At 38.2% G+C, this 21,331-nt stretch overlaps 1 protein-coding gene across 1 annotated transcript in view; it reads right to left on the reverse strand.

The window, feature by feature from the left end:
* The window catches only part of BRMS1L (BRMS1 like transcriptional repressor), a 45,999-nt gene extending 25,926 nt beyond the window's left edge, over positions 1-20,073 (reverse strand). The window contains exons 1-4 of the mRNA XM_060098165.1: positions 19,791-20,073; positions 13,125-13,215; positions 9,198-9,325; positions 7,331-7,410 (exon numbers count right to left, since the gene is read on the reverse strand). Coding sequence (XP_059954148.1) covers positions 7,331-7,410; positions 9,198-9,325; positions 13,125-13,215; positions 19,791-19,932 — 441 coding nt within the window. The 5' untranslated portion in view covers positions 19,933-20,073. The remainder of the gene's footprint in view (positions 1-7,330; positions 7,411-9,197; positions 9,326-13,124; positions 13,216-19,790) is intronic.
* Between the last annotated feature and the right edge of the window lie 1,258 nt (positions 20,074-21,331).

The following is a 21,331-nucleotide window of genomic DNA, read 5'->3' on the forward strand; positions in this document are numbered from 1 at the left end:
ACAAAGAAAGAAAACTACAGGCCAATAGCACTGATGAACATAGATGCAAAAATCCTCAACAAAACACTAGCAAACAGAATCCAACAGCACATTAAAAGGATCATACACCATGATCAAGTGGGGTTTATTCCAGGAATGCAAGGATTCTTCAATATACGCAAATCAATCAACGTGATACACCATATTAACAAATTGAAGAAGAAAAACCATATGATCATCTCAATAGATGCAGAGAAAGCTTTCGACAAAATTCAACACCCATTTATGATAAAAACCCTGCAGAAAGTAGGCATAGAGGGAACTTTCCTCAACATAATAAAGGCCATATATGACAAACCCACAGCCAACATTGTCCTCAATGGTGAAAAACTGAAACTATTTCCACTAAGATCAGGAAGAAGACAAGGCTGCCCACTCTCACCACTCTTATTCAACTTAGTTTTGGAAGTTTTAGCCACAGCAATCAGAGAAGAAAAGGAAATAAAAGGAATCCAAATTGGAAAAGAAGAAGTAAAGCTGTCACTGTTTGCAGATGACATGATACTATACATAGAGAATCCTAAAGATGCTACAAGAAAACTACTAGAGCTAAACAATGAATTTGGTAAAGTAGCAGGATACAAAATTAATGCACAGAAATCTCTGGCATTCCTGTACAATAATGATGAAAAATCTGAAAATGAAATCAAGAAAACACACCCATTTACCATTGCAACAAAAAGAATAAAGTGTCTAGGAAAAAACCTACCTAAGGAGACAAAAGACCTGTATGCAGAAAATTATGAGACACTGATGAAAGAAATTAAAGATGATACAAATAGATGGAGAGATATACCATGTTCTTGGATTGGAAGAATCAATATTGTGAAAATGTCTCTACTACCCAAAGCAATCTACAGATTCAATGCAATCCCTATCAAACTACCACTGGCATTTTTCACAGAACTAGAACAAAAAATTTCACAATTTGTTTGGAAAAACAAAAGACCCCGAATAGCCAAAGCAATCTTGAGAACGAAAAACGGAGCTGAAGGAATCAGGCTCCCTGACTTCAGACTATACTACAAAGCTAGAGTAATCAAGACAGTGTGGTACTGGCACAAAAACAGAAAGATAGATCAATGGAACAGGATAGAAAGCCCAGAGATAAACCCACGCACTTATGGTCAACTTATCTTTGATAAACGAGGCAGGAATGTACAGTGGAGAAAGGACAGCCTCTTCAATAAGTGGTGCTGGGAAAACTGGACAGGGACATGTAAAAGTATGAGATTAGATCATTCCCTAACACCATACACAAAAATAAGCTCAAAATGGATTAAAGACCTAAATGTAAGGCCAGAAACTATCAAACTCTTAGAGGAAAACATAGGCAGAACACTCTATGACATAAATCACAGCAAGATCCTTTTGGACCCACCTCCTAGAAAAATGGAAATAAAAACAAAGATAAACAAATGGGACCTAATGAAACTTCAAAGCTTTTGCACAGCAAAGGAAACCATAAACAAGATCAAAAGACAACCCTCAGAATGGGAGAAAATATTTGCAAATGAAGCAACTGACAAAGGATTAATCTCCAAAATTTATAAACAGCTCATGCAGCTCAATAACAAAAAAACAAACAACCCAATCCAAAAATGGGCAGAAGACGTAAATATGCATTTCTCCAAAGAAGATATACAGATTGCCAACAACCACATGAAAGAATGCTCAACATCATTAATCATTAGAGAAATGCAAATCAAAACTACAATGAGATATCATCTCACACCAGTCAGAATGGCCATCATCAAGAAATCTAGAAACAATAAATGCTGGAGAGGGTGTGGAGAAAAGGGAACACTCTTGCACTGCTGGTGGGAATGTGAATTGGTACAGCCACTATGGAGAACAGTATGGAGGTTCCTTAAAAAACTACAAATAGAACTACCATATGACCCAGCAATCCCACTACTAGGCATATACCCTGAGGAAACCATAATTCAAAAAGAGACATGTACCAAAATGTTCATTGCAGTTCTATTCACAATAGCCCGGAGATGGAAACAACCTAAGTGTCCATCATCGGATGAATGGATAAAGAAGATGTGGCACATATATACAATGGAATATTACTCAGCCATAAAAAGAAATGAAACTGAGCTATTTGTAATGAGGTGGATAGACCTAGAGTCTGTCATACAGAGTGAAGTAAGTCAGAAAGAGAAAGACAAATACCGTATGCTAACACATATATATGGAATTTAAAAAAATGTCATGAAGAACCTAGGGGTAAAACGGGAATAAAGACACAGACCTACTTGAGAATGGACTTGAGGATATGGGGAGGGGGAAGGGTAAACTGTGACAAAGCGAGAGAGAGGCATGGACATATATACAGTACCAAACGTAAGGTAGATAGATAGTGGGAAGCAGCCGCAGAGCACAGGGAGATCAGCTCGGTGCTTTGTGACCGCCTGGAGGGGTGGGATGGGGAGGGTGGGAGGGAGGGAGATGCATGAGGGAAGGGATGTGGGAACAGATGTATATGTATGACTGATTCACTTTGTTATAAAGCAGAAACTAATATAAAAAAATGCAAATCAAAATGACAATGAGATGTCACTTAATACCTGTTAGGATGCCTATATTCAAAAAACAAAAGATAATAAGTGTTGGTGAGGATATGGAAAAATTGGAACCTTTGTGCACAGTTTGTGGAAATGTAAAATGGTGTGGTCACTGTGAAAAACAGTATGGAGGTTCCCCAAAAACACTAAAAATAGAACTACCATATGGTCCAGCAATCCTGCTTCTGAGTATATACCTAAAAGAACTGAAACCAGGGTCTTGAAAAGATATTTGCACTCCTGTGTTCATTGCAGCATTATTCACAATAACCAAATGTGAAAAACAACCTAAATGTACACTGAAGGATGAATGGATAAAGAAAATGTGATATATACACACAATGAAGTATTATTCATTCTTTAAAAAAAAAAGAAGGAAACCCTGCCATATGCTACAACATGGAAGAACCTTGAGGACATTATGCTAAGTGAAATAAGCCAGTCACTTAAGGACAAAGATCACATGATATCAATTATATGAGATATATAAACTAGTCAAACACATAGAAGCAGAGAGTAGAATGGTGGTTGTCAGGGGCTATGGGGAAGGGGAAACAGGGAGTTGTTGTTCAATGGGTATAAAGTTTCAGTTATCTGTGGTGGTTAAGTTCTAGAGATCTGTTGTACAACAATGTGCCTAGAGCTAACAATACTATATTCCACATTAAAATTTGTTAAGAAGGTAGATCTCATGTTAAGTGTTCTTACCCTAATTTAAAAAAGAGAGAAAGAAAGAGAGAGAGAGGGTTGGGGAGAGGAAGGAAGGAAGGAAGAAAGGGAGGAAGGAAGGAAGGGAAGAAGGAAGGAAAGAAGGAAGAGAGGAAGGAAGACAGAGGAAAAAAGGAAAAAAGTAAAACAAAACAAAGAAAAAGATGAAAGAAATTCCATGGGAGATAAGTTTCAACTGGGTGCTCTGAAATCATGAGCATTACAGTGTCTCTGGGACTGTACAATCCTTTTTTTTTTTTTTTTTCTTTTTTTTTTTTTTGCGGTATGCGGGCCTCTCACTGTTGTGGCCTCTCCCGTTGCGGAGCACAGGCTCCGGATGCGCAGGCCCAGCGGCCATGGCTCACGGGCCCAGCCGCTCCGCGGCATATGGGATCCTCCCAGACCGGGGCACGAACCCGTATCCCCTGCATCGGCAGGCGGACTCTTAACCACTGCGCCACCAGGGAGGCCCTGTACAATCCTTTTTGACCAAAGGAACCTGAGACAGTGGACAGGCATTGTGAGGCATCTCATCATTAGCACCTTTGGCCTCCAGATCTCAAATTATGAATGACTTTACTATATTGAAAAGAACAGTATGTGAATTTTCTTAGGAAATGAAAGAAAACTAATATCAAAAAGAAAATAAAAGAAATAAATACAAGGTGGTATTAACAAATCCACCATCACAGAGAGAAATTCTGCTCACCTCCCTCAGTAATTGAAAGATGAAGCAGACAAAAAAAAAGTGAGGAAACAATGCATATACTTATATAAATAAATAAATGAATAAATTGAAAGTGTTATGAGGAATGAGATATTTGCAGTTTCAAAGTACTTCTCCACTAAATACTTACTAATCACAATGAGAAAAAGTTAAGTATACTTAGAAAAACCTAGAAGACATCACTTAAACCAAGTGATCAGAATGTACATAACCTATCATGGTACATATCAAAATTGTGCACTGCCTGTTAGAATTCAGTGAGAAGAACACAGCATCATTGCTGTGATGCTTCTACCAAAGATACAAAACCTGGTTCTAATCATGAAGAAACAGCAGACCAACGCAAAATTGAGGAACATTCTATAATATAACTGGCCTGAAATTTTCAAAAATGTAAAGATCATTAAAAAACCAAGGGAAGACTGAGGTATTGTTCCACACGGAAGGAGACTAAAACGACAATTAAATGCAATGACAAAGATAACGTGTGATCCTGAACTGGATCTCTTTGCTATAAAGACTGCTATAGGGAAAACTGCTAAAACTTAAATAGAGTCAGAAGATTAGATGGTAGTAACAATATCAGTGTACATTTCCTGATTTTGATGATTTTAGTGTGGTTATGTAAGAGAACATCCCTCATTTGTTTGAAATATTCATTACAGTATTCAGGGGTTATGGAGCATCATGTTGCCAACTCATTCTCATGTTCACCAAAAAAGTTCTTTTGTACCTTCTTGCAACCCTACTATGAGATTGTTTTCAAAAATGCATCATAAAGACAAGATGTACTAAGCACTCATGGAACTGAAGATTGCAATGTTAAATATATACTTCTATAGAAGAGAAAAATATGGAATATTCCTAACTTATTTTATGAATCTTGGAATCAAAGACAGTCTAAGAATTAAAAATTAAATCTCACTTATTAACATAGAAATGAAGCTTCTAAACAAAATATCAGCAAACTGAATCTTGTAATGCACAAGAAAAATAATCATTCCAGGAATCCAAGGACAGTTTAACATTAGAAAATACATTCATAATTTAAGTGCAAAAAATGACTAATTCAACAGATGCAGACAAAGTATTTAATAAACTCTAACAATATTTATGGGAAAATTTTCAGAAAAAAAGAAATAAATTTCCTTAACTTGATAAAAAGAGTATTTATTAAAACCAAACAGCAAGTATCATACTAATTGGAAAACCATTAGAAGCAGTACCTTAAAATCAAAAACACAGTAATGACCGGCTTTCACAGCTTCTATTCCAACATGTACTAGAGGTTTTATCAGTGCCATTAAGACAAGTAAAAGAAAGAAGAAGAGATCAGAGGACTTCCCTGGTGGTGCAGTGGTTAAGAATCCACCTTCCATTGCAGGGGACATGGGTTTGATCCCTGGTCCGGGAAGATCCCAGACCCAGAGCAACTAAGCCCATGTGCCACAACTACTGAACCTGTGCTCTAGAGCCCGAGAGGCACAACTACCACAGCCTGTGCGCCCTAGAGCCTGCACATCGCAACTACTGAGCCCACCGTGCTGCACCTACTGAAGCCTGCATGCCTATAGGCCCGTGCTCCACAACGAGAGGCCACCACAATGAGAAGCCCGCACACCATAACAAAGAGTAGCCCCCACTTGCCGCAACTAGAGAAAGCCCGCGTGCAGCAACGAAGACCCAACACAGCCAAAAATAAATAAAATTTTTTAAAAAAGAGATCAGAAAGGAAGAAAAAAGAAAAAAGTTGCTATTATTACAAATGACATTATTCTCTACATGGACAATCTAAGAATCTGTAATTAAATTATTAGAATTACGAGAGGTAGATAAGATTGGATATAATATCAATATACAAATTACTTTTCTATGCAGCAGCAGAAAATAAAAAGCAATTTTTTAAAAGTTGTTACTAAAAAACCAAAAAAAAATTAACAATAACAACTGTAAGAAGGAAAAGAGCAAGATAAAATTATTAGGGTATTGAGTTACTAAGACTTACTAGACTGAAAGCTGTTAAAAATGATGCTGTGACACTGGTGCAGAAAGAGCCAAACAGACCAATGGAACAAATGAAAAACAGCTAAAAGCAAGCCAGCACATATGTGGATATTTGATATAAAAAAGAGATGGGATTGCTGATTAGTGGGAAAACAATGAAGACTATAATAAATAGTGTTGAGAATTACCTATCCCTATGCAAAAAAGTAAAATTAGAGCCATACTTTAACTACACATAAAAATTAATTAAAGGCAGTTTAGCAATCTAACTGTTAAAAAGCAAAATTTCAACTTTTAAAAGAAAATACATCATTTTACCTCAAAGTGGGGAAGACACAAAAAGCATCTATCATAAAGGAAAGATGATAAATTCAACTACATGAAAATGTAAAATTTTGTTCATAAGGTCATCAGAAAAAGTGAAAAGATATTCCATTGCCTGGGTAAAAATATTTGCAAAGCAAAGAACCAGCAATGCATTTGTATCCAGAATATATAAAGAACTTCTACAGTCAATGAGGAAATGAATAAAAGCCCAAAGTAAAGGCGAAAGATATGAACAGGCACTTCTTAGGAAAGAAAATCCAAGCAGCCAGTACACACCAAAAGATGTTTCACCTCAATTATAACCAAGAAAAGGAAACAACAAGCTCCATCATTTTTAAACCTATATATTCTTAGTATTTTAATGATTTATAGATATGGTACATTAAAGTAAGATAAGAATCATCATAGAACACGTCCTCTTATTTTCACTAGTATATTTATGATCTTGTCTAGGTTTTATGAAAAGTTATCTGCAAAATCAGCACTATGTTTTCAAACGCTATTCAAAATAAACACAACATACAGAATTTATTTTTTCCCCATAGAGAATTTTGCCCTAAGGTGTGGAAACAGATCTAGAGATTGAGAAATTAATATAGCCCAACATTCTAACTGTACTACTGGATATACATTTTTTGAGCCTTGAATATTATACTAATTATACTATTTTCAGTGATGCCAGATGACATAATCATTAAAGTCTTTTTAAGGTAACAGTTGCAAAACTTCTAAAATTATATCACTTAGTTCTTTGCTATGGTCCCTTGTTTGTGTCCTATTTCCAATAGGACAAGCTTCCAGTGCAACTGTATTAAAAAAAAAAAATCGTACAAGTGCTGAGTTAAAGTACTATTTAATTTTGTTTCATTTAGTTTATTTACTATTTTAACTGCTGTACTCATAAGACTTGAAGAGTTGAAATCAGCTTAAAAGTTAAGCAAAATAACAGTACCTCACAATGCTGGCGAGAAGCTTGAATTTCACATTCATATTTGTTCTTTACAGATTCTAAGCAGAGCTCTCTATAGATTCCTGCAACCAAACACAATTACTCTGATTATGTTAGCAATAAGGAGTTTCAACATCACTTCCCTATAGGAATTCTGTCCTAACTATTTTATAAGATGAATCAAGAAGAAATTGGCAAGTGTGTCTAACTTTACCTTTAAAAACTAAAAATAAAAGGCTCAGTTAAAATATATATCAAAGAAGACTAGAAAACTAATAAGAGTTTAAGTGCTAGAAAAAAACTACACTGCAATTTTTAGTTCTTACCCATTTTTCTAAAGAATACTCCTAAATGTTTGATAGAGAATGATTAAAATGAAAATAAAACTCCTCACCTATGAAAAACAATCTCTTGGGATTCATAAGGGAAACAGAGTCAATAAGCTCTGGTTTCTTAATCATATATACTCAAAGTAACAACTGGATACCATAACCATCAAAACCACTAGTTTTTAACTATTATTTATTTTCAGAGTCCAAAGCTTCCAAGAGGATTAAATGTAGAAACTAATATAACAAAATTTATAAACTGATATGAGGTTTCAGTGCTCCTAACAGGGCTTTACCTAGAGAATGGATGCTCAAGTGAGTTTAGCTTAGAGGTACCAAGACAACAGCATAAAATAGGCACCATGGTCATGCAAACATGCCATCACAGAAATGGCAAACAAAGAGGTCTAGATGTATATGCTTAACTCTATGCCATAGTTGCCCCTAGAAATGTAATTCTGTTTCTTGTATAGAAAAGGCAAGGGACAGATATCTGGAACTATGCCATCAGCAACACATTCACACACACCACTTTTTGTACAATCAAAAAGTAAAGGAGGCTGCCTAACAGAAAAGTGAATAATTGACTGAAGTAATATTTCCTAAACATCCACTAAGTCTCACTTAGTGCTTTTAGAATGTCCAGGAAAATTAAGGACATGTTTACTTTTAAGGGTGTGCTAAGCCAATATGCAAAGACAGCAGATTAAGCATCACATCATCTACATACTTAATATTAAGCACTCAAGAATAAAATTTGGTTTAAGATGGATTTAGTACAAAGAGAACCTATTATCAACAATGCCTTAGGTATTATATAACAGGTACATGAGGATCAACTAGTGTCCCTCAAAAAGAAAACAATCAGCATCTCCATTAATTAAATTTCAGTTTTTAGTTCGACTATGAAAAATCATTAAGTGACCTTCAAATAGATATATCCCTTTTTATGCGTGGTAGGACACAATTCTGAGGCCAGATCCCAGTTACAAACAGAAGACTGAAATTTAACCACACAAATATAGTACATCTTCATTTATTCACAGCCACAAATGAGTCATCAAACTTATCAAAATAAAAACTCATGTCTAAACTGTAGGTTTGAAGGCTAATTCTCTGTTCTTTAATATCCTGATCAAACATTTAAAAAATGTTTTTACAAATAAAAAATCCTTATCACTCTTACAGAGGAAAAATACTGAGGACTTAAATTGAACCTTAATAGGAAATTAAACTGCAATAGTAACAGTATCTCTTAATGAAAATATCATGATTTCTAATTGTTTCACATGTGGACGTACCCTCTCAACAACACTGTGAGCAATGTGAGGGCTTTTTTTCTTTTTTCAAGCCCCTACAGTAGCAGAGAAAAGCATGAGGCATTTAATAAATAACTGTGGGCTGACCGACAGTGAAATACTCTGGTCAACGTAAATACAGTTGTATTTCCATTAACAACAACCGCTCACTTGATAAACACCTTTTAAGTCTATTGAAGAGTTCATATTCTACTATATGGAAAAGATGTTTCACTTTCCTACCTGCTACCTTTGTACGAATTTGCATATTTTCTTGTAAAGTTGCCAGTGGTTCCAAATATTCTGGTGCTTTTCCAGCTATGACTTCTTGTAGTTTTGCATCCACCTGACTTAATCGTTCTTTATAAAGTCTTAACAAAGCAAAAATTAAGATATTAATTTTAAAAGCCCAACAAAGGCTAACAATTTACCATTTCTATACATTCTCTTCTTAATATCATTCATATTCTAATAGCCTACCAAATGTATTTTTGCCTTGCTCTCAAATGAAGAGAAGAATGCAGTTACATTATTTGACTTTATGCACATAATCACAAAGAAATATCTTTCTATTTTTTAGATAGATCACTATTTAATGGTTAACTTACAATACAAAAAAATACAACTGAAATAACCACTTTTGGTCGCTCTAGATGTTTTTGTTTTAACTGCAGAATAAATCAATTCTAAGAGAAAAGGTCAAATAAACACTGAGTTTAAAAAAAATCATTTTGAATAATTTAGATACAGGCATTACTAGCTGTCAAAAATAAATAATTCCCTGTCTCCTCTCCAAGTTTCCTGAAAAGCAGTCAGTATTACAATATTCAGCCTACTTGACTTTTGAAAGAACAAAGAGGAAGTAGAGTGATGAAGGTAAAACCAATGGCTAGAGAACTTGTGATCTGGCATACTCAGTTCTTCTAGACTGCAAATGAAGAAGCTATAACAATATGAGTTGCTCAATAGATGGGGAAGTGAAAAGTGGGGCAAGGAATCCCTGTTGCTCTATTTATGAGTCCACATACAAATACTCCTAATTTACCAGCTGTCATCCCAATACCTTTAGCTTGATTATCAAAGACAGTATGTGAGACAACTCAATGTTTATTTTTAGCAATAATCCTGCAGGACAGAACTAACTCTTTTTTAACAGGAAAATGTTTAAATTGTCATTCTTTATGAAGGGCACTTTTAACCCTGGTTTTGTGACATTTCAAGGGTATCCTAAATTTTCAAAGCAGACAAATAATTTAAGATAGTTTTGTAAACTTTTTTTGCCATTTATTACTTCATCATAGGTGAAGAATATGTCATATACATCACAAGGATGGCATCTAGTAACTTCGAAAAGAAACCACTGCTTATGTTTGTAGGTGTTCGTATAAATAGCAGTTGGCTATTGAAAACATGATGATACCTGGCTTTCATATAAAATTCCGCTCTTTCCTCTTGAAAATATAAACCAATACAGTTAAGGCAACTAATATTAACTGTCTACTATAGGTCATTATAATTAGCATAGAGATTTATACAATGATTCTAAAGGAATAAAGCAAATTTGAGTGTTAATACAATAACTATTCTTTTTTTTAAACAAAAGGGAAAAATTATCTGAATTAACTGCCAAAATAATACATTATCACATCTGGGTTAAATTTTTCTAAAACGCAACATACAATGTGTAAAGTCAGAAAAGTACAACACGATACTTATAGTTTTTGAAGTTATAAATACAACTTTAGGCAAAATGCTAAAAATCTGATAAAAAAGATGACTGTCCCTGAAAAACATCAAACTCATACAAAATATTGATAAGGTATCCTGAATAGGTGAACATCTTGAATGAAGAGGATATGTGAAAGAACGATATTCAATTAGTTCACTTTAAAAGAATAGATTCCGCAAAATCAGTATAATTTCTACAGCCTTGGAATCCAAGTATAAACTCATCAAAGGCAAGGATCATTAGTCCCTCAGCAGCAACCACAATACTATTCGCAGAATAGAAGCTCAATTAATGTTTGTTGGATGTTGAACACTGAAATGAATGGAAACTTGGATGGCACAAGTTCCTCTATCTTTTTAAGGAGGTGGAAGAACTCACCTTCCACCACTTTACAAACTGCAAATTGTGGATTTTCTGCCTTAGGAATGGAGTGCTACTGTGCCCTGTAGTAGCAGAACAGGCAACACAGGATATTTGTTACCATGATTATTATTATTATTATATTTCCCACCTCTTCCAAAGAGGATTTGAGACAGCTTACAGAGATACACAGTATGACAAAATAAAAATAAAAAACAAAGCAATGGGGCAAGACAAAAAAATAATTATAAACCTGGTGCCAAGATTTTTCTTTTCTAAAACATATTTCCAATAGATTCCATAGATTCCAATTCCTTGAGAAAGAATCCTATTAAATAGTGGTAATGGGTCTACGTTTAACACTTTCAGAAATGAATAAAGCTGGTAGGGGGAACTGGCTGGTGGTCATAGTGAGCCATGAGAAAGTAATAATCAAGACAATTGCCTGCCCCAAGGTGAAAAAGATTAGACCAAATGACTCACTAGGTGCAAAGTTCTCCTATGTAATATATTATACTAGAGCTTTACAGCAATTTTCATTTCTTGGATAACCATAAAAGGCACTTTAAAAGCTCAATAGGTATATCTTAAATAATTGTTTAAGAATTATTCATTCACGGATTACTTGTGCTAAAATACAAAAATACAAATTTGCTTCCTCTTTTCCAGAATGATCCCAAATGAACTGAATGAACTCTCCGTGTTGCCCAAATAATGGATTCCTGGGGATCCAAACTAATTTTAATTTCAAATTAATAATGTAAATCTTTAGAACAAGAAAATATCATTTTTTAAAGCCAAAATTTTAAACTTTGGATTATTTTGGATTGCTTATATTAATTTGTTGCACTAGCATGGAACATTATCTATATATTCATCTCTAATACCAATGAAAGTTAAGACCAGAAATGGCATAAATCCAGCAGGATTCATATGGTAACCAAATCTGTCTTATTTTAGTCTGGCAATTTCAGATATTAAATGGGCTTTCATCTCTTCTTTGGGCCTCTCTAGGGAAGAAGTAGGAGAAAAGGAATAAGCAGCAAAATCACGAAGGATTCATAAACTGAAGAGCCAGCTTCTGAATAAGTTAAGGTGTCTTTCTCTCTTTCATTTACAGTTCCTAAAATGTAGCATGCCCCATAACCTTGCCAGCAAGTTCCAAACTGAAAGCTCACCTTTAAGATTTTTTTAAATCTGCATCTGCATCTATTCTGTTCTCTCAAATCACTGGGGCCCATTCTTGCGTTACCAACTTTACATAAGAGTTCTGGCATTATAAGGAGGGGGGAAAAATAGTATCTAATAAACACTTACTACATGCCAGACAAATGGCTGAGAATTTTACATACTGCTCATTCAATCTTTACAGTAGATGATAAAGAATCTCTTATTATACTTTTGAAATCTATCCAGAAAGCCTGGATTCAGAGCCTATGCTCTTTCTGTTCCACTACAGTTCCTCCAAAGTAATGTGCCTTAGTGAAAGGGACACCATAGCACTTTCTGCACTAGGAGGCAGAAAGCCTGGCTTAATTTACACTTTCTCAAGAACTATGAACAAATCACTTAACCTCTCTGAGCATCAATCTTCTCACGGGTAAATTAGCGATAAGACTATCTATCTCCCAACCTTACAGAGAAGCAAACTAAATAATGCATGTGAAAACACATAATGTATATATTACCCAATGTTAAGATATAAACAAAAATCACTATGCCATCTTTGGGAAATCTCTCTCTTATTCTCACAATTTTAAAATGCTATCTTTATCCAATTATTTAACAAAAGAATAAATGAAGCAGATTAGAATCAAGGGTGCAAAAACCCAGGAAAACATTTTCATGACCAACCCCACATAAAAATCTTATTATATCCCCCCAAAAAACAGCCTCAAAACCCTTGATTAGTTAATGAGGTCTTCAGCAGGCAAACAACAGTCGAAGCCTTTTTCAGATCAGTCAGTCCCATAAAATACGAAAAGGAAAATAGTTTAGAGTGAATATAATTTCTCTTATGCTACTGTACACGTGACAAGGTTAAGATTCGGTGACAATGACCTTCTGAAGTCACTACTTACTGATCCTTGAGATCGGTAAACTGTTTTTCAAGATTGGACATTTCATCTAAACATTCCATTCTTCTTCTTTCACAGTCTTCATCATCCATTTCTGTTAGTAAAAGGCAAATATCAAAGATAAAATTAATTTTATGTTCCAAATATATCTGAATGTTAATTCAAATGGTAAAAAAAACCAACTGAAATATGAAGTTAGATATGCAAGGCCTATATTCAGCCTTAAAATACATATTTACCAAAAATAATTTCCACTATAGATTTTAACATAAAATACAGGTGAATTAAAACTATAACAGTCTCTAGACCTTCTTATTTTTATTCATTTTTAAATCATTTTAAAGGGCCGACATTAAACTGTGACTATGAAGTAATTAACCCACTTTTGGTCTGTTTTCTACCAAATCACGAGAACTTAAGCACCAAGATGATTATGTCCTTTAAAGGTTAATATTGCTCAAAAACACTTATGGAATTATTCTTTCAGCACTGCTCACAAAGATGATTTTCCAGTCAAATAAAAAAGAAGACTAATCTCATTATGTTTACCACAGAATATCTTGGTCTCCTACTCTTATATTCCCGTTGACCCCTCTCCCCAAATTACTGTAAGTCAGTGCGAAAGAGGAAAATGAGGAGAAAAACAAGCAAACTTTTCAAGGAAAGCAACTGTTAGTTACCAGCTCTGTCCTATATTTCATATCTTCTATTTTTACATCACATACAGTTGACAATATCCGAATAACTGAAGCTCAAAATGATGTGCATATTGATTATCATCAAATAAAGGTCAAACTATGAGAAAGAGTTAAATTATGTTCAGTTATCTTCGAATAGTGAGGAAGTATACAATTTTTTTTTAACTTTTCTGAAACAGATTAAAATTATTTCTGGCTCCTAATAGCTTATTCCTTGGCTATTTAAAACGTGGTCCCTCAAGATGACTCACTCCCCAATATCTCTGGATAGTTTTTCTGTAGCCTTAGGACCGGCCTAGTACCAAGATTGGAGAAGAATAAACTGTGGAAGTTTAACGTGCAAGACATATGGTAGAAAATAAATGCTTTCACAACATGCAAAACTGCAAAATTTATTTAAATAATTTCTTTGCACTTAAAAAATTTGACTTGTAGTTCAAATTATTATTACATTTTTCACAAATTAAGTTGTTCATTATTTTCTGGGATAGAATAAAAAACTGAAAAATCACAAGGGTCAACATAAAAATTAGAGAGGCAGAATTTTAGTAAATAGATGTCATATTGCGAGATCCTAGCTCCCATAAAAATTAAAATTACAAAAGAAAACAAAGAACACTTGAAGATAAAATGTTTTACAGATCTAGGAAATGTATTCACATATAGTATATATGTTCTTTCTCTGTATTCCTCACTTTTGAAATCTCACCTATTTTCATGACTAGGCAGATGACTTCCAAATTATGCTTCCCATACCAGGCAGGTCCCAATGCCACATTTCCACCTGTCAGTTGGGAACTGTGACTTAAATATACCAACAGGACCTCAAAAATAACATGTCTGTAATACTCTATCTTCCACCTTCATCTCAAATCTTTTACTTTTCTATTTCTGTTCATGCTACCACCATCCTCCTTGTATCTGGGTTTTTCTTCTTACCTTGACTAAACTTGTAGTCATCAATCCCACTTTCTGCTTTTTTTGAAATCTTTCACATCCTATATCTTTTCCTTTTCTAGCTCAAATCCTTCTCCCAACCAAACCGGTTTTCTCACTTTTTTGAATAAGCCTTAAGCTCTGGCCTTTGCACTTTTTCTTATATCCCTCCTTCTATAGCAGGGGTCCCCAACCCCCCAGGGCCATGGACTGGTACCACATTAGGAACCGGTCCCCACAGCAGGAGGTGAGTGGCAGGCGAGCAAGCAGAACTTCATCTGTATTTACAGCCACTCCCCATCGCTCGCATTACCACCTGAGCTCCACCTCCTGTCAAATCAGCAGCGGTATTAGATTCTCATAGGACCATAAACCCTACTGTGAACTGCGCATGCAAGGGATCTAGGTTGTGCACTCCTTATGAGAATCTAATGCCTGATGATCTGAGGTGGAGCTAAGGCAGTGATGCTAGCACTGGGGAGCGGCTGCAAATACAGATTATCATTAGCAGATAAGTTTGCAAATAATAAATCAATTGCTTGCAGACTCATATCAAAACCCTGTCAGTGGGACTTCCCTGGTGGCACAGTGGTTAAGAACCCGCCTGTCAATGCAGGGGACATGGGTTCTATCCCTGGTCCAGGAAGATTCCACATGCTGCAGAGCAACTAAGCCCATGCACCACAACTAATGAGCCTGCACGCCACAACTACTGAGCCCACACACTGCAACTACTGAAGCCCGCATGCTCTAGGGCCTGCATGCCACAACTACTGAGCCCGAGTGCTGCAACTACTGAAGCCCGCATGCCTGGAGCCCGTGCTCAGCAACAAGAGAAGCCACCGCAATGAGAAGCCTGTGCACTGCAATAAAGAATAGCCCCCACTTGCCACAACTAGAGAAAGCCTGCGTGCAGCAACGAAGACCCAACACAGCCAAAAAATAAGTAAAATTTAAAAAAAATTTTTTAAAAACCCTATCAGTGAGTGGCAAGTGACAATTAAGCTACATCTGATGGCAGGCTTTATAGCGGCAAGTGAGTTGATGTACTTCAATTGTACAGCTGCATCTTGTGGCAGGCTTTATGTCAGAATCCGACACTTATTTTAGTCCGTGCATGGCCCACCCATTACTTTATTTACCACTTCCGTCCGTGCTTCTTTCCCACACTGTACACTTGTCTCAGTCACAGTTTTGGTAAGCCCACAAGCTAACCCTAGCCAAAATGAGTAAGAAACAAATATCGCTGAAGAGCTTCTTTGAAAAGGGAGAAAGACCCAATGATGAGACAGCAGAAGACTCTAAGACTACCAACAAAAAGAAAGCTGGGTTTAAAAGGAGATACCAAGAGTCCTACTTAAATTACAGGTTCGTTGCAACAGGTGATTTACATTTTCCAAGCCCACTTTGTATAATATGTGGCGACTGGCTATCCAACAAAGCCATAAAACCTTCAAAACTGCTTTGCAACATGGACACCAAGCACCCTGCATTAAAAGACAAGCCTTTGGAGTTTTTCAAAAGAAAACAACATGAACACGAAGAACAGAAGCAATTACTGAAGGCCACCACTTCATCAAATGTGCCTGCACTGACAGCATCATTCTTAGTGGCTAAACGCATTGCTAAAACTAAGAAGTCTTTTACTATTGGTGAAGAGATGATCCTACCTGCTGCTAAGGACGTCTGTCGTGAACATTTAGGAGAGAATGCAGTTCAAAAGGTGGCATGTGTTCCTCTTCCGGCTAGCACCATAACTAGATGAATTGATGAAATAGCACAGGATATCAAGGCACAATTGTTACAGAGGATTAATGAGTCACCGTGGTACACAATCCAGGTTGATGAATCTACCAATATTGACAAGGCAACAATGCTTGTTTTTGTGCGACATATTTTTCAGGAGGATGTGCATGAGGCTATGTTATGTGCACTTTTGTTGCCAACCAACACCACAGCTGCAGAACTATTCAAGTCTCTGAATGATTACATAACAGGAAAACTGAATTGGTCATTTTGTGTCAGTATATACATGGACGGAGCGGCTGCCGTGACTGGATGGCTTTCTGGTTTCACTACTCGGGTCAAAGAGTTTGCTTTTGAATGTGAGTCTACGCACTGTGTCATCCATAGAGAAACGCTGGCTAGCCAAAAAATGTCACCTGAACTTAACAACATTTTTCAGGATATGATTAAAATTATCAACCACATTAAAGTACATGTCCTTAATTCATGTCTGTTCACGCAGCTCTTTAAGGAGATGGACACACGTTTTCTCTTATACACAGAAGTGAGATGGCTTTCTAAAGGTAGATCACTGGCCATAGTTTTTGAGTTATGAGAGCCGCTCCAGAGATTTCTTTTAGGAGAACATTCACCAATGGCAGCACATTTCAGTGACACAGAATGGGTCGCAAAACTTACTTGTGTGACATATTCAACCTGCTGCTCAACGAACTCAATCTGTCACTTCAGGGGAGAACGACAACTGTGTTCAATCAGCAGATAAAGTGGCTGCATTCAGAGCCAAACTGGAATTATGGGGGTGACGAGTGAACAATGGGATTTCTGACATGTTTCAAACATTAGCAGAGATTTTGAAAGGGACTGAACCAGGGCCTTCTTTCTCCCAGCTGGTGCATGATCACCTATCTCAGCTTTCTAAAGAGTTGAGCATTACTTCCCAACCACAAAAGATCCCAAAACTGGGAAGAAATGGATCCGCAACCCATTTGTGAATAAGCCAGGTGAAATCAACTTTGTCCGTGCTAGAAGAGGATCAACTGCTTGAGATCGCAATGACGGTGGCCTTAAAAGTATGTTTGAGGGCTTCCCTGGTGGCGCAGTGGTTGAGAGTCCACCTGCCGATGCAGGGGACACGGGTTCGTGCCCCGGTCCGGGAAGATCCCACGTGCCGCGGAGCGGCTGGGCCCGTGAGCCGTGGCCGCTGAGCCTGCGCGTCCGGAGCCTGTGCTCCGCAACGGAAGAGGCCACAACAGTGAGAGGCCCACGTACCGCAAAAAAAAAAAAAAAAGTACGTTTGAGACAACTTCAAATCTCCATACGTTCTGGATTAAAGTCAAGGCGAAATATCCTGAAATTGTCACAAAAGTACTGAAAAGCCTGCTTCCATTTCCAACTCTTATCTTCATGAAGCAGGGTTTTCTGCAGTGACAGCAGCCAAAACGAGATCACGGAGTAGACTGGACATAAGCAACACACTATAGGTGTCACTGTCTCCTATCACACCCAGATGGGACCATCTAGTTGCAGGAAAACAAGCTCAGGGCTCCCAGTGACTCTGCATTATGGTGAGTTGTATAATTATTTCATTATATATTACAATGTAATAATAATAGAAATAAAGTGTACAATAAATGTAATGGGCTTGAATCATCCCTAAACCATCCCCCGCTCCCCAGTCCGTGGAAAAATTATCTTCCACGAAACAAGTCCCTGGTTCCAAAAAGGTTGGGGACCGCTGTTCTATAGAAACACCTGAACATTACCACTCCAATCCAAGTTCTACCCATTCTTCGAGGTAATTTAGGTAAATCCACCTTCTTCATCTAGCCTTTAATGACCACCCTATACAGAAAAGATTTCCTCTGCCTCAATTCCTACAGTATTGTTTATAGTTAAGCATTTGTTTGGCAATTTAATCAAGTAGTGACCTATGACAGCTCTTTAATTGCAGTCAGATTATAACTATTTATAGCTCACAATGAGTAGAACCCAGTACTGCACAAGGAAGTCACTCAGAAATACTTATTTTGGGGTGGTTGATTTATTGACTGAAATTACATACTTCCATGGAGGTTTCCTTTGAAAGGGAAACCTGAAAAGAGGGTGTCAGGGTGCTGACAGACTGTCATCAACCTGTCATCAATCCTTGCTTCACATGGCCAAAATCAGGCCAAGACAAAGAAATAAGTCTCATCTTTATCATATGGTTAAAAGGAAAAGAATCCAGGTAATCACAAATTCCATTTTTTAAAAATAACCATTGGGCTTCCCTGGTGGAGCAGTGGTTGAGAGTCCTCCTGCCGATGCAGGGGACACAGGTTCGTGCCCCGGTCCGGGAAGATCCCACATGCCGCAGAGCGGCTAGGCCTGTGAGCCATGGCCGCTGAGCCTGTGCGTCCGGAGCCTGTGCTCCGCAACGGGAGAGGCCACAACAGTGAGAGGCCCGCGTACCGCAAAAAAAATAAAAATAAAAATAACCATTACTAAAAGTTTGCAAAAATTCACTTGTGGTGTTAACCTGCTCTCCTCTACCCCACCCCACCTCTCCCCCGAAAAAACAAAAAACAAAACTAAAATAGCCCAAAGTTAGAAAAGATTGCAGGAAAGAAAAGATTTGGAGAATTTCAAAGTTGCCAAAAATCAGCCAATTTATAAGCATATGAAGATCCCCAATCACCCCCGATGTTAGGCTCTTCTTAATCTTGACAAGTGCAGAGAGATGCTGTAAACGGTCCAGCTCCCACGTCAGACCCTCGAAAGAGCACTAATATCAAGTGCTGACTGACACGCTGACTTGGAAGCTGAGATTAATAAATTCTAAACCAGCCAAGAGCCAATACAAATCTACCCTCGGCTCCGACAACCCACCCACGTTGACAAGTAAGGGATGCAAAGGTGCAAAGTAAGAAGTCGGTGGTCTGGGGAGAGAAGGCATTTGCAGGGTCTCCCAGACAAGATGCGGCACATTCCTCGCTCCGGATAGCCCCGGGCACTACCCTGAGGTCCCAAGGGCGGGGCGGACCGCGAGCAGGACCGCGCAGCGTACGGGAGCTGGGCGAGTCCAGGCCCGGGCCCTGCCCCGCCCCGCCCCGCCAACCGGGTCCCGCCAGGAGCCGGGCAGCGCCCAGCGAACAGTCCGGGTGCCACGGAGAGCTGGGAGCCAGTCTCCGCCCCTTCCCTCTCTCCCCTCCCCGTTCTCCCAGGAGGACGCAGCTGCCCGGCGTGCGGAGAGCGGCCTGTCGCTAGCCTGGCGCGAGGACTCGGGGTCCCAGCCCGCTGGGTCGCGTACCTGAGCTATCTCCATCCTCGGAGACCGACGAGCTCTCGGTGTCCTCGTCCTCGGAGCTGCTCCCCTCGTTTTCGGCGTAGTCCACCTCCATCTCATCGTGATGGTTCGTCTCCTTCTTATCCCCTCGGGAATGGACTGGCATTTTCCAGCCGCGCCGTCGCTTCCCACTCCCGGCGCCCAGCCCGGCCACCGCCGCTTCAGTGAAGGGCGCGCCGAACGCCCCGACCCACCCAGCGGCCGAGCTTTTTCTGAACCCCCTCGGCTCCTCCCCGCCCCCGCCGGAGCCTCACAACCTAACCCACAGGCTTTGCGCTGGGAGCTCTGCCATTGGTGGAGGCAGTCCTCCGAGCCTGGGGCTGGGGCTTGTCCTGGTCGGGTCCGGTTGGTTGCCGGTAATTACGGCGCGGCCTCGCGGTATGTGTCGGGAGTTGTAGTCCTTACTGCTCAAACCTGCAGGGGCCGCCGGCTTCCAAGCTTCAACAGTCCAGATCACTTCTCCCCTCTGGACTTCAAGTCCCACAAGGCACGAAAGCTGCCAGAGTCGATCGCAGTTTATAAACTAAACAGAAACAGACTGAGAATTTGGTCTGTATTTATTCTTTTCCCGCCAAGTGATTGAGCTCCCAGGCCATCCAAGATGTTTCTGTCATACGAAAAGGTCTTTTGCCTGAGGTTTCTTCCTCCTCTTTAAGGATACGGGAGCTGGAGAAATGTCTCTTTACCTAAGCACTTTTATTTACCACTAATAAACAATTATTTAATTAATTTCTGCAGGCAACTTGCGCTTTCTATGTTGCACAAAAGTCTTTACATTGTTCTTGAAACGTTTGCAATCCATAATATGGAAGGAAAGGAAGTTTTATCTTGGCACTTTTCTCTAGTATGTTTTGCATTATTTTTTACCATTTGCAGCCTGAAAATGCTACCAGTCTTAACTTCAGTTTTCAAAGAAAAATACATATTTGACTTAATGAAATGTTATATTTTCTCAATGGTAGGGATGATAGACAAGGAAAACTCATTAAATATAATCATAATAACATACTAATTGACCATTTTACTCTATATCAGGTACCCTGGTAAGTTCTTTAAATGAGTTATATTGAGTTAAATTCTCAATTTAATAGCCCTGAGGTAGTTGCTATTATTATACCCATTTTACAGATGAGGAAACTTTACTTGCAGACAAACCTAAAAACGGTATTTTATCAATTATATAGACAGGGCTTCTTCCTGAAGTGGCAATTTGCTATTGACAGAGATTTCATAGGATATTGTGGGTTGTACAGCATTTCTCAAACACAAGGAAGGCCCAAAGACATTTGATAGAGAATGGTAAGAGTATCCAAGCATAAATGCATTAAAGTTAGATTTGGAATTTAATGACAGAAAACATTTCAAGGGCTATCCATCTCGTGGCTTAAATCCAAATTATGGGGCTTTTATTATCTAGTGTCAGCCTACTTGTCAGCCTACTCTTCTTACTGTAGTCTCCAAAACTGAACTCCTCAATTGATAAACACACAAATTGTTTCCCATTT

The sequence above is a fragment of the Mesoplodon densirostris genome, chromosome 4 (genome assembly GCF_025265405.1).
Source record: "Mesoplodon densirostris isolate mMesDen1 chromosome 4, mMesDen1 primary haplotype, whole genome shotgun sequence".
Taxonomy (NCBI): Eukaryota; Metazoa; Chordata; class Mammalia; order Artiodactyla; family Ziphiidae; genus Mesoplodon; species Mesoplodon densirostris.